The sequence below is a fragment of the Caenorhabditis briggsae genome (assembly GCF_000004555.2).
Source record: "Caenorhabditis briggsae complete genome, chrIII, whole genome shotgun sequence".
In the NCBI taxonomy this organism is placed as follows: Eukaryota; Metazoa; Nematoda; class Chromadorea; order Rhabditida; family Rhabditidae; genus Caenorhabditis; species Caenorhabditis briggsae.
Genome location: NC_013490.2, coordinates 294,916 through 307,142, shown reverse-complemented (window position 1 = coordinate 307,142; position 12,227 = coordinate 294,916). Strand labels below are relative to the sequence as shown.

The 12,227-nt window shown below is 40.6% G+C and overlaps 5 protein-coding genes across 5 annotated transcripts; 2 read left to right on the top strand and 3 right to left on the bottom strand.

Moving 5' to 3' along the window:
- Nucleotides 1-113: 113 nt before the first annotated feature.
- CBG15216 lies at nt 114-1,386 on the bottom strand (the record flags this gene model as incomplete). The annotated part of the gene is made up of 4 exons (XM_002642892.1): nt 114-774; nt 826-1,033; nt 1,082-1,205; nt 1,249-1,386. 4 exons carry the CDS (start codon nt 1,384-1,386, stop codon nt 114-116), a joined length of 1,131 nt encoding a protein of 376 aa, XP_002642938.1.
- A 498-nt stretch (nt 1,387-1,884) lies between these two features.
- Nucleotides 1,885-4,317, bottom strand: CBG15217 (the record flags this gene model as incomplete). Its single annotated transcript, XM_045243288.1, has 6 exons — nt 1,885-2,219; nt 2,283-2,718; nt 2,774-2,981; nt 3,027-3,190; nt 3,803-4,142; nt 4,202-4,317. 6 exons carry the CDS (start codon nt 4,315-4,317, stop codon nt 1,885-1,887), a joined length of 1,599 nt encoding a protein of 532 aa, XP_045095636.1.
- Nucleotides 4,318-5,440: 1,123 nt separating this feature from the next.
- CBG15218 lies at nt 5,441-7,188 on the bottom strand (the record flags this gene model as incomplete). Its single annotated transcript, XM_002642894.2, has 7 exons — nt 5,441-5,606; nt 5,692-5,840; nt 5,926-6,258; nt 6,333-6,432; nt 6,530-6,821; nt 6,891-7,019; nt 7,065-7,188. The coding sequence occupies 7 exons, from the start codon at nt 7,186-7,188 to the stop codon at nt 5,441-5,443; spliced, it is 1,293 nt and encodes a 430-aa protein (XP_002642940.2).
- A 345-nt stretch (nt 7,189-7,533) lies between these two features.
- On the top strand, nt 7,534-8,585 carry CBG15220 (the record flags this gene model as incomplete). Its single annotated transcript, XM_002642896.1, has 2 exons — nt 7,534-8,182; nt 8,242-8,585. The coding sequence occupies 2 exons, from the start codon at nt 7,534-7,536 to the stop codon at nt 8,583-8,585; spliced, it is 993 nt and encodes a 330-aa protein (XP_002642942.1).
- Nucleotides 8,586-8,755: 170 nt separating this feature from the next.
- Nucleotides 8,756-12,089, top strand: CBG15221 (the record flags this gene model as incomplete). Its single annotated transcript, XM_045243286.1, has 10 exons — nt 8,756-8,998; nt 9,183-9,353; nt 9,407-9,570; nt 9,620-9,862; nt 9,916-10,112; nt 10,615-11,000; nt 11,049-11,116; nt 11,163-11,557; nt 11,671-11,827; nt 11,945-12,089. 10 exons carry the CDS (start codon nt 8,756-8,758, stop codon nt 12,087-12,089), a joined length of 2,169 nt encoding a protein of 722 aa, XP_045095635.1.
- Nucleotides 12,090-12,227: the final 138 nt, after the last annotated feature.

Sequence of the window (12,227 nt, the reverse complement as noted above, 5' to 3'; positions counted from 1 at the left end):
CTCTCATCCCAAAAGGCGTTTTTCAGCTTCTTTCCGCATGTTTTCTATTAAAAAAAAAGAAGAAGGGTTGAAAATAATTATATTTATTGATATTTGATAGAAAATTGATATTCTCAAAATTTAATAGACTTTTTCATATCCTCCAGCACCATATCTGCCATTTTCCTTGCCGAATTCATGATGACTCTATCAGAATCCTCCTCTGTTGGCAACATTTTGTCGATATTGAGATTCGCCACGGGGCGTGGCTTCGGAGCCACTCTAGCGATCCGTTGTCTAGCTTTCATCAAATTGTCATCTATCAAAAATCCTCTTCTTTTCGATACAATCGACGTGGCGATGCTACCAGGCGGATGAGGTCTTCTGAATTTCTCGTTTCGATTCATAACGTCTTCAGAATCTATATGTCGCCTATTAACCACTTGTTGAATCGATGTGGCTAGTCGATGTTGCCTCCGAGTCTGAATCCCGTAGTCATCCCTAACCAAAGAGAGGGGAGTTTGGCTCCGCCCATTTTGATTAGCTCCGCCCACTTTCCGTCGTTTCTCTTCTTTCTCCAGATGTTTTTCTATCCTTTCCATCTCTGCCAGCACTCGTAAATTGAACTCATTCGCTGATTTTTCCACAGATTTTCCAATATTTCTCAATAACTTCCGATCGTTTTTACTCCGAAAACTTTCAGCGAATCTAGAAGTTTCCGCGGAAATTGTGAAGAATAATCGGCAAAACTTGTGCATATTTGGTAGAAGACTAGAGATTTCCAGAGAAGGTTGGCTGGAAATTTCGAATTTCTAGGATATTCTGGGTCCTTTTAAAAATGCATACTTTTGAAATTTCCTCCCGAACGTCTTCAGCACTAATCCCATTCGTCTACACGCCGCTTCTATCTGACTCCCAATGGAATTTCGGTTTTCTCGATTCTCCATTTTTAGATGTTTCAATAGCTCAACTCTCAAACCAGAGTCGAATAGTTCACCGGCTTCTCGATTTTGATGGGATTTCTCGTTGGAGAGGAAGCAATTCCTGGGATCTACTGCAAAAAAATGTAAAAATTAAATTTTAAAAAAAAAATCAAATTTACCATTTGATTCAAAAATATCTATAACATATTCAATAGTACTAGTTAGTTCTAAAATCGCTGCTTGTATCGATATGATAACTGAATTTGGGCGACTTCCAGACCCAGAAGATGACGTGGAGGGCTTCTGTAACTTAAAGAATGCTGCCTGTTTGTCCGGATGTCCTTACTCTTAAGTCAATCCCCTCATCCTCTTGCTCTAAATTCCTCCGCACTTCTTGTTGCCATTTTTCTAGAAACTTCTGCTTGCCGAGCAAAAATTTGATGACCTGCTGAGACGCTAATTCTAGTGCTACCTCATCTGACATATCTGGAAAACTTGGGGGGACATTAGGTCATCTGAAAATTCAAGAGAAGAGAAAAAGTAGAAAAAATGGAAGTTTACCATTTTCAGAATATACAAAAAATATAACAAAATTTGAATATATTCATAGAAAAAAATGCAATTTTTAAAAATATCACAGGGAATAATTGGTATTTTAAGACATATAAAATCAAAAATAAATGAAAAATAAATCCGAATTTGTGCATTTGCGCGTTCGGTGTTTGCGTACCCAGCGTCTTAACTGAATAATGTGTCGTAAGATAAAATTCTACGTACGTAAAGACTCTTTGGCGAAATGCACGAAATCGGAATTTAATTTCTTTTCTCGCTTTCTCTGGTTTTATGTGTCTTAGATTATTTTTTTTTGTGTTTCGTGCATAAATATTTACATCAAATGAATTTCATGCTTTTCATTCATCACAACCAGCAGCAAGGACACAATAACAAAATATAAATTACAATAGATATAGAACAAGAATTTTCAAACGGTTTCAGAACTTTCAGAAGCCTCTTTTTCTTCTTCGTCCTCTTCATTCTTGATAGCTCTAGGCAGAAAATCTAGGTCCGGCCAAGTGGAGCAAAACAGTTTTCGGCACTCCTTAATAACACTGGAATAGTGAATATTGGCATCTACTGGAGGTGCCACGACGACATTCGACCCAAGCCCCGCCCCTTCCGCATCGAATTTCATCGAATTCGCTGTGAACGACATCTTCCAGTAAGGTGACACTTGGGACTCTTCAAATATTTGTTCGGCAAGTGATTCCACGCTTTTTTCGTCGTCGTCACTTTGGGTACCAGTAGCATGAACCAGGACTGTAAATGGCAAAATTAGGGGATTGTCTAGAAATTAGTGGCCTAGAAAATTAGATAACTTACAATGCCCTTTTGGCGCTGTACATGCCTCGAAACCGACTTCAATTAGCCTAGAAATCGTGGATTTCGGTCGAAGAGAAGCCAAATTCAACAGTGTCAAATGCTCTTTTTCCACTTCTTTGATAGATTTATCTGTTGCAAAAACCACTCGCTCGATTTTCTGTACATTCTGAATCGGTACGTCTTTCGGAACGAATCTAGGAGACATGACGACGTGGCGGCAGTTGATGCGCTCGTTGTTGGCGATGATAGCAGTGATTCGATCATTCTCCCTAACCAGAGCTTGAACGGGTCGGCCAAGACAGTAGAGACTTCCAAAAACTGCGGCTAGTCGGCAAAAACACTGCGAGAGCTCTCCACAGCCGTAGAGAGGGAAGAGGAAAGGAGATGGACCAAAGTGTCCGACAGAATCCATGAATTCACAGGACGCCAGCATTCCCTGCAAATAAAACGGTGGTCTAGAAAATCAGAATTTGGCTTTCTGGGCCACTTACACTCATCGCCGTCGGATTTGGTTGCAGTATTCCAATCGTATTGATAATAAAACTTTGTAAAGTCTCAGCCACGCCCATTTGAGCAAGAAACTCTGAAAATGGGCGGTCCGAATAGTCGCCAAGCAGTTGACGGCCTTCTTCTGTGGGTTTTGTGCTCCATTGTGTGCAGAATGTGATGAATTTCATTAGAGCGCGCTTTTCGAGAATTCTGAATCATATTGAATGATTTAGGAGTATTCTAGGCTGTACTCACGATAGAACGCTGCTTTGGAAGATTTCTCCTTTACTACAGGGTACTGGATTTAGCATGATTTTTGCTGAATTTTCAGTGTTTTTGTCTTGGGTCGGGCAGAGTTGTCGATTGACAAGCTTGAATTCGGCATAGTGAGAGACTTGGGAATCGCAAAGGGTTTGGACCTGAAAGTGACCTTTTCTAGGTTGATTATCAGCGGGAAATTCAATTTTTGCATTGAAGGGGAACATCAAAATGTGTAAAAAATGTAGATTCATGTGGCAGCAAAGACAGAATTCGAGAAATTCAAGAAACCTCGACAAATCGCCTGTAAAGCGAAAAAATCTCAGTTCTTTTTTTTGCGATTTTTCGAAAGCAAAATCCGTTTTTCTTGATTTTTTGCATAATTTTTAGACCTTTTTAGGTTTTTTAGCTATTTCTAAAGGCTCTTTTTAGATTGTTCTGGTTTTTTTTTTGTCTGAAATTCGATGGAACGGTGTTCGCGAAGATTACTGTAGAAAACCGATTTCCTTTTGTAGTTTTTTTTTGCAACGTAACAATGCAGATAAAAGCTTTGCAAAAAAAAACAACAAAAGGAAGATCGCTTCCTACAGTAACCTACAGTAATCTTCGCGAACATCGTTCCATCAAATTTCAGACGAGAAACTGGAAAAATCGAAAAATAATCTTCAAAAATAGCTGAAAAACCTAAAAAGGTCTAAAAATTATGCAAAAAATCCAAGAAAGCTTTTCGGAGTATTCAGTTTTAACTGGAATTAAACTATTTAAAAACTTGCCATGTTCCCCTTGGAAACCAGAATCTTGGGCACCAAATCAATCGAGAACCTTCGCATTTGTCCCATCTCCTCCAACTTCTGCTTTATGGGCACGTCATCTGAATCTCGTGGAATCCACGTTCTCTGGATATTTTCTATGACTTCTCGATTTCCCAATTCCACTAATTTTTCGGATTCCAAAAGATGTGCGGACAGCTTTGAGATTTCCTCTTCGGAGAGTTTTGGAACCTGAAAGGATGGCCTAGAAGTTTTGTGATGGCCTAGGAATACCTTGTTCTCTTCCACCTCGTGTATCATTGTCATTGTGAATGACGACCAATCACTACCGTAGTATTCGTTTCTGGAATAAATCGGAATTTTTAATTTTTGCATAAATTTAAATAAATATAATAATTTTACCTATCCAAATGCAGTACCGACAATCCGGCTCGAGCACAAGCCGATGCTAAAATCGCTTCAGGTAGCCCCGTACCTAAAACCACCACATCCACACTTTCAGGCAGTTTTTCGTCCATTTTGGAGCTGAAATTTGTTTAAATAGCTGAAAAAATGGCTAATGATTAAAATACATCGAAAAGAGGTAGAAAACCTAAATCAGAAAAGCAAATAATACAATTTCATAAAAATTTGTTTATGGAGTTTTTTTTGCAGCAAGGAAATGGTGGAAAATATGGGGGATGAAAGACACATTTTGGTAAATTTCAGTGGAAAAAAAATAATTTTTGGAAATGGGCACGGGAATTAGGGAGGTACTGGTACGATCTACTTATTAGCCTATATGGGACGACTGCCCTTCTATTAGAGGGGACTACTAGGAGGGGAGGGATAAAGAGAGACCTGTGTGTTATGTATTGCAAGAGAAATAGATAAAGAAACTATTTGAAAGAAAGAGGGCAACGACCAAATAGTTTGGAATTTTGTAATATTGAAAATTGCGAAATTATTAGTTTTTTGAATTTTCTGAATTATTCCAAACTTCAATAATGGGAACAAACATTTTGGGTCGATGTCCTCCTCTGAAAATCAACAAAAAGAGTATCATCTGTCATAGAGCCGATGCGGTCGGACACGTTCATAGAAAAACATGTAGCTTTGGCAGGAGGCGACGTTGGAGTACGGTACTCGTTGCACCTGAAAATTAGGATTCTTCATGGGTTGTAGATGATTTTTATGTTGAAATTGAGCTAGATTGTGGTAGGAAAAGGTCATCTACTGTATGGTCTAGCATGATTTCAGCTAAAAAATTGAGGTCCCTAGAGTGATAATATTCTTTCAGTTTCAGCTTTATCACAATAATCGTATCACGAAAAATATTTTCGAAAAATATCCGGTGATTCCAAATGGCCGGAAATGAGAAAATGAGGAGAAAGGGATAATATAATATGGAGAGCTTCATATTATAACTGCTTTGTTGTTGTGAGGGAAGAAGGGAAAGGTAGGAGAGGTAACCAAGAAGAGCTCCTCTAGAGGGTACATGGATAATTATAAATTTGTGCATTGAATATAAAGAAGCGAAGGGAGGGATAATGCACGAGCTGCAGAAATGACTTCATTAGAAAAGAAAGAGCTTCCTTCAAAGCGCTTACTTTGGGAATATTGGACTTTTTCGAGCCATAAATTGCACTATTTAGAAAAACCTTACCTGCGCATCACTAGTAAGTACCATGAATGATGTTGAGGCGCTGGTGCCCTTCGGAACGTCACGAAATGACCGGAATATGGACCTCCACGATGCTCACTGACTGCTCGCAGCTGATAAGCATACTTCTGCGTTTCCCGTCTCTCGGCAACAAATGAGCCGCCGCTGAAAAAAGGAGCTTACAGTGATAGATGGCTACAGTAACTAAAAGTCTAGCTATGGAAATGAAAGGATACAATAGTTCTCTTACTCTATCATTGCATAATTGCTACTCAAATCTCCATAGGTGTATGTTGAGGGATGTATTGGTGAACTTCTGGCTCTGGTCTCCTCGGCTCCACCAACAACACGAGATGTTCCATCGGGTAGTTGCCAGCGATTGGACTCATCGTAGGCTTTCTGGAATGCATTATTTTTAATAATTAGAAAATTTTGGAAATTTTAATATTATAATTTCTCTCAATTTCCAAAAATAAACTCTCACCTGATTAATCTTGGGATTCTTCCTAAAACACACATCCTGAAGAGACAAACACTCTCCAAAGTGCACATGCTCTGATAGTTTCATACTTCCATGTGGCAACATTCCAACTCTCTCGATTCGAATGAGCAATGTTTGAGGCAACTTCACGATCCCGTGCTTTTTAAGGAATCCTTGTTGTTTTCGATCGGCTGCTGTACATTTCTCACAGACAGCGTCCCGAATGATCTCGGAGCAGAAATAGCGACGGAGAAGTGCTTCGGTGTTCGTGGAAGTGCCCATTTGAGAATTGGGAATTGTTAGGGTGAGAACTGTGAAGGATTCGTACTTGATGGTCTGGAAATGGAGGAAATGAGTTTGGAGCAGCTTTGAAATTCGTTACAAATTTTCAAAAATGTCTAAAAACTAACCTTATAACCACATCCACTATTACAACATCTAAATTCGGTGGCTGTCAATCCAACACATGGACTACGAAGACCAGCATCGATACGAGCCATTGAGGCGACTCTGAAAGAAAAATTCAAAGTTAGAAAATCAAGTTTTTAAAACACTTCTCAACCCTAACCAACCTCTGAAAACTCAGCAACTTCTCGTAACCACCGACGACGATCCACCGGTTCTATCACTACTATATCCACTCAAACTCTCATCGGAACTCGAATCATCACGACAATTCTCAATGGAGTGGTTCATCAGTGTCTTTCTAGACTTCTTCAACTCCTCCTCCCACGTGTCAACGAACACATCAAACAGCTCATAGAGATCCTGCTCGACACCAATGGTAATATTCCAGCCATTCTCTTTGAGAGACTCGACGATGCCATGAGCAGTGAGGATTCCACCATGGGACTCGTTGAGAAGGGTGAGAAGATGGCCAAGATGGTCTAAGAAGCCACCTGGAACAATTTTTGATATTTTTCATTTTTTGAAGAGCTAAAAATCTTTCTTGGAGAATTATAACCTACCTGGAATGGTTTGTACAGATTTCAACCATCCAACAAACGAAGGACAACTGGCAAGTCCTTGAAGAAGTGCATTCATGTAGCATGTGTTGCCCTGGTTGATTAATCCGGGAATATAAGTACTGGAGGCGGCTGGAAAAAATTAATTTTGACAAAAGCAATTTTCAAATTTCCCACCTGCGGATTCATTTCGACTGGTCACGAAGACGTAGGTGACTGCAGCAGCCAATGTGCCACCAATCAGCGTTCCAGCCACAATAGTCTGTGGCGAATACATCCTCAAATCGATGATGAACGGCATGAGGAACGAAATGAGAGCGGCACAGACGCTCAGAAGAAAAGCACGGACATCCAAGGAGGGTGAAATTATTCTGAAGACTAGATATTTGATTAAGAGAAAAAAACAGGAAAACATATATTTTTTTGGCTGGGAAATTGTGAAATTTAATGACAAAATCTATTTTTATTGGGCTCTTTTATTATTGAGTCGGAAATTTGCATGCATCCTGTGCGACTGGACGTGATCGTGTTTGCGTAGGAAAGCATGGTGTACTCCTCTCGGACAATTTACGAAAATATTTTTTTTTTGTTCTAAATATTTATTTTCAAACCTATAATTTCAGGCAGAAATTTTCAGCCAAGTAAGATGAACAATCTAGTAGACTACGGTGCGGATAGTGATGAAGAATCGCCACGTCGACGGTCCAGCGAAGGACACTCGAGTATGACACAAAAATTCCTGGAGCATAATAAAAAAGTAGAGAAGGAGGAGGCAGAGAAACGGAAAAGAAGGTCTTCGGATGTTTATGCAGAAAATTCGGACCAGTCGGATTACGACGAGCCAACGCCACAGATATTCTCCGAGCCACCGCCACCAAAACGAGTGGATTATCATTCACCAACTCCTGCTCTCATTAACACCTCAATTCGGGATGCCACATGTAAGTTTTCAAGGATTTTCGAAACAAAAAGTTCTCAAACTTTCCTTTTTCTTCACACTTCCTCCCAAGCATCTCTGGTCTCCTATTCCGCCGATGGTGACGAGGAAGACGATGATTCTGCAGAATATATTCCCCAGAAAGTCGTTGAAATGGCGGAACCAGCACCACCAGCTCGTAAAAGCCGGAACAACGAAGAGGAAGATGATGAAGAGCAAAAATTGATTGATATGGCGATCCGAGAGGGAAACGAGGCAATAATGAGAATGAATCAGAATGAGGTATCTCCAGGAAACACTCCTGGACATGACTCAGTTGTTGATTCGCCATTTAATGAGATTGAGAACTTGGAAAGAAGTGAGTTAAAATTATTGGCTTGTTTTTTCAAATACACTTATTTTTCTCTTTATTTTCAGCACCCCGCCAAGCAGCTCCAGATGGGTCACCGAATGCTGACGATGAGATTCGTATCCCACCACCACCGGACGTTGAAGTCAATCCGAGACTCGTGGCAGTCTTCGAAAACGCGTTCCGTCAAAAAGCTCAAGGAGCCGATCTGAATCAGCAAATCCAGGGAAATCCCAAGTACAACAACCCAATGATCTACACAACGTTCATCGAGACTTTTGATATCGACGAGAAGGGAACGAATTTCCCAAAGAATATCTTCGATCCACACGTGTTTCCGGAGAATTGCTATTATGATGCGATTGGAGAGGAGCAGAGGAAGATGCAGGAACCGGTGCAGAAGAAAAAATGATTTAAATAATTTATTTTTTTTATTTGATCTTCTATAAATCTTCTGACTTGTAAGGGTTCTCCAGTGTTTTTCTTTTTTCTGTCCTAAAAATGGATTCTCTCCCATCTCTCCATTTTTTCTATCACTTTGTTTCCTATTCTTTTCCTATCTCTCTCTCTCTGTCTTTCCAGATGTCCAGATATCACCCAGGACATGGGCAACGCGAGCATCGGGGATCTGCACCCACTCGACGTGGGTTCGCACGACCATCCGATGCGGCAGATGAGCCGAGAACTGGGCCACTGATTCTGGAAGAGAAAACGACGGAGACCACCAGTTCAGCAGGTCCAGAGGATCAGCAATTGAAAGTTTTTAATAATCCATATGCGTCGTTGAATATACAGCAACAAAGGATTAGGCTGCCTATTTTTAAGGTAGAAAATTCAGAAAAAAATTGTGTTCTAGATGATTTTTGGTAATTTTTAGATCAATTTCAATACAATTTCCAGCCAGTTTTCTATAATTTTCTATTCGAAAACAGCCTTTTTTTGATAAGAAAATGCCGATTTTTCAGGTCATAAATTGATTTCTTAGATTTTTGATCAATTTTTTTTCCAGAACCGCGGCCACATCCTCTACATGTGTGAACGCTACCGTACTCTAATCATTGTTGGCGAGACGGGATGTGGAAAAAGCACCCAAGTCCCACAGTTTCTTCTGGAATTTGGCTGGGCCGACGACGGACGACAAATTGCAATTACTCAGCCCAGAAGGGTTGCCGTGGTTACGGTAGGTCTGAAGTTTCAGATAAAGTAGCTTGAAATTCAAAATAATTTGTTCAGCTAGCCACTCGTGTTGCCGAGGAGACGGACACTCTTCTTGGGCACAATATCGGATATACAGTAAGATTTGATGACGTGTCAGATGAAGCGACAAAAGTGAAATTCATGACAGATGGGCTATTGTTAAGAGAGATTCTGCAAGATCCAATGTTATCCAAGTACAGGTTAGTGGCCTAAGAAACCAAGCTAGGCCATTTCAAAATAATTTTCCAGCATCATAATGATTGATGAGGCTCACGAACGCTCATGTAACACGGATATCCTATTGGGCTTGCTTCGAAAAATCATGCAAGTCCGGAATGATTTACGCATTATTGTGTCCTCTGCGACACTCGACGCGGAGCTGTTTCGCGATTTTTTCGAGATGAACGAGACGGGAAATCCGGAAAAAGATACTGCGGCGATTCTTTCGGTGGAGGGAAGGACACATCCGGTCGCTGTTCATCATACGAAAACGTAGGGAATTTTCTAAGTCATTAGACTTTTTCTAGGCTATTTTCACATTTCAGACCCGTCCCAAACTATTGTCAAGCCGCTGTGGATACGGTAATCAACATTCACAAACACGAAATGCCTGGAGACATTCTAGTGTTTCTAACGGGTCAAGATGAGGTAGAAGACGTTTGTGAGAAGTTGAGAGAGGAGGCAAGGAAACTCAGAAATTGTGATAAGCTATGGGTTGTACCTTGTTATGGAGCATTGCCAGGTAAGCAATGGCCTAGGAATTTGAGAAAGTTCGGTGATCCTGAATACATGACTACACGCACTTGGGTTCAAGCCAACGGGTCAAAAAACGCGCCCCAAATGATTTTTAGAACGAGTTGCAACGCGTGATTTTTTCGTCCAACGTTTGAAAGTTTGATCATCAGCCACATAATTCAGCAGCGAATTTTTTCTAAAATCTCACGTTTACTGGGGCGCGATTTCTGACCCATTAGCTTGAACCCAAGTATACACGGTGAATTTTTTAGGACGGTGAATTTTCTAAAGTAAATGCGCTCTAACGCGAATACTGTAGTTAAGCGCGCTGAGTATCGACGCGCATGCTGAAAAATGAATTACTGAGTCGCTACACAGCGAATTTTGCGACCTAAAGAAAAAAGCGCGCGAAAAAAAAATTTTAAAATACGTTCCGGAAAAATCGCCGTGTGACTATGATAACCGAACCCAGAATTCTAGGCCATGAGATTAACTTCTTCCTCTTTCAGCCAGCGAACAAATGAAGGCGTTCGACTCAACACCTCATGGCACTCGAAAAGTAGTCGTCGCCACGAATATTGCTGAAGCATCCATCACGATTCCCGGAATTTGCTACGTCATCGACACTGGATATGTAAAACTACGGGCGGTCAATGCTAACAACGGTGTAGAGTCCCTAATGAGGGTTACTGTATCCCAAGCGTCGGCTGAACAACGAGCGGGAAGAGCCGGAAGAATTCGTCCTGGAAAATGCTATCGGCTGTATCCAGAGAGCGAGTTTCGCAAGTTTTCGGAGGGGACTATTCCAGAAATCCAACGGTGTCATTTGGCGGCAACGATTCTTCAGCTGAAGGCGTTAGGTGTACAGAATGTGCACAAATTTCATTATTTATCGGTATGAAGGATCGTAAGAGATACTAGAAAATAAGGGAGACAATTTCAGCCTCCTCCTTCGTGGTCAATGATTCAAGGATTGGAACTCTTGTATGCTCTTGGAGCTATCGATGAATCGTAAGCTTGAACCTGAATTTCAAAATTATTGATTCTGAAATTCCAGATCCCAACTAACCGATCCTCTCGGCCTCCAAATGGCAGAGTTTCCTCTCCCACCAATGCATAGCAAGTGTCTTCTGAAGTCCGCCGAATTCGGATGCAGCGATGAAATCGTCACTATCGTCGCCATGATGCAGATTCAGGACGTCTTCCTAACCCCATTCCGTGCTCGTCATCAAGCTGACATCATCAGAAAAAAGTTTTCAGTTGAAGAGGGAGATCATATGACAATGTTGAATGTTTTCACGAAGTTTGTAGAGAATGGGCGGAGCAAGAAATGGTGCTCCGATCATTTTGTAAATTATCGAGGGCTTATGAGAGCGGACAATGTGAGAAGCCAGTTGGTTCGACTGCTGAAGAGATTTGAGATTCCAAAAGTCTCGTGTCGTGGATTGATTAGTAAGTTTTAGATCAAAAAATGTTCGGAAATGTTTGAAATTCGTAGACTCTGAAGCTTTGAGACAACTTCAAGATTCTAAAAAAATCACATCTAACCCAACCATCTCTTCCAGACGCCTCGGAAAACATCCGTCAATGCCTGGTGACTGGATTCTTCTCCCAAGCGGCTCAGTATCATTATACTGGAAAATATATGACTGTCAAGGAGAATTTCCCATTCAACGTTTATAAAGGATCATCGATTATGTTCAAAAAGGACTATCCGAAATGGTAGGGAATTTTTATTTTGGAATTTCTGTAGTTGAATAGACACTTTAAAATTTTGAGTACAACCTCTCTTAAAAGAGTTGCAGATTTCAAGTTTTCTAAACATCTTATCCCTCGCAGGGTAATCTTCACTGAAGTGATGCAAGATTCAATCCGTGACGTCACTGTAATCGAACCGGAATGGCTCTATGAATTGGCTCCACATTATTACGAGTTCGGTACTGAAGGAGAGCTGGCGGAGAAGAGAATGCGAGGAGGACAATGATCTGATACTACTGTTTCATCTCCCGTTCATTTATTTGTCATAAGAATGATTTCATATTATAAAAATTTGCTAGAAATGAAGCAAAACATCTGAACAAGGTGGAAAATATCACAAGTGATCAAAAGTCTTTTTAGGTCT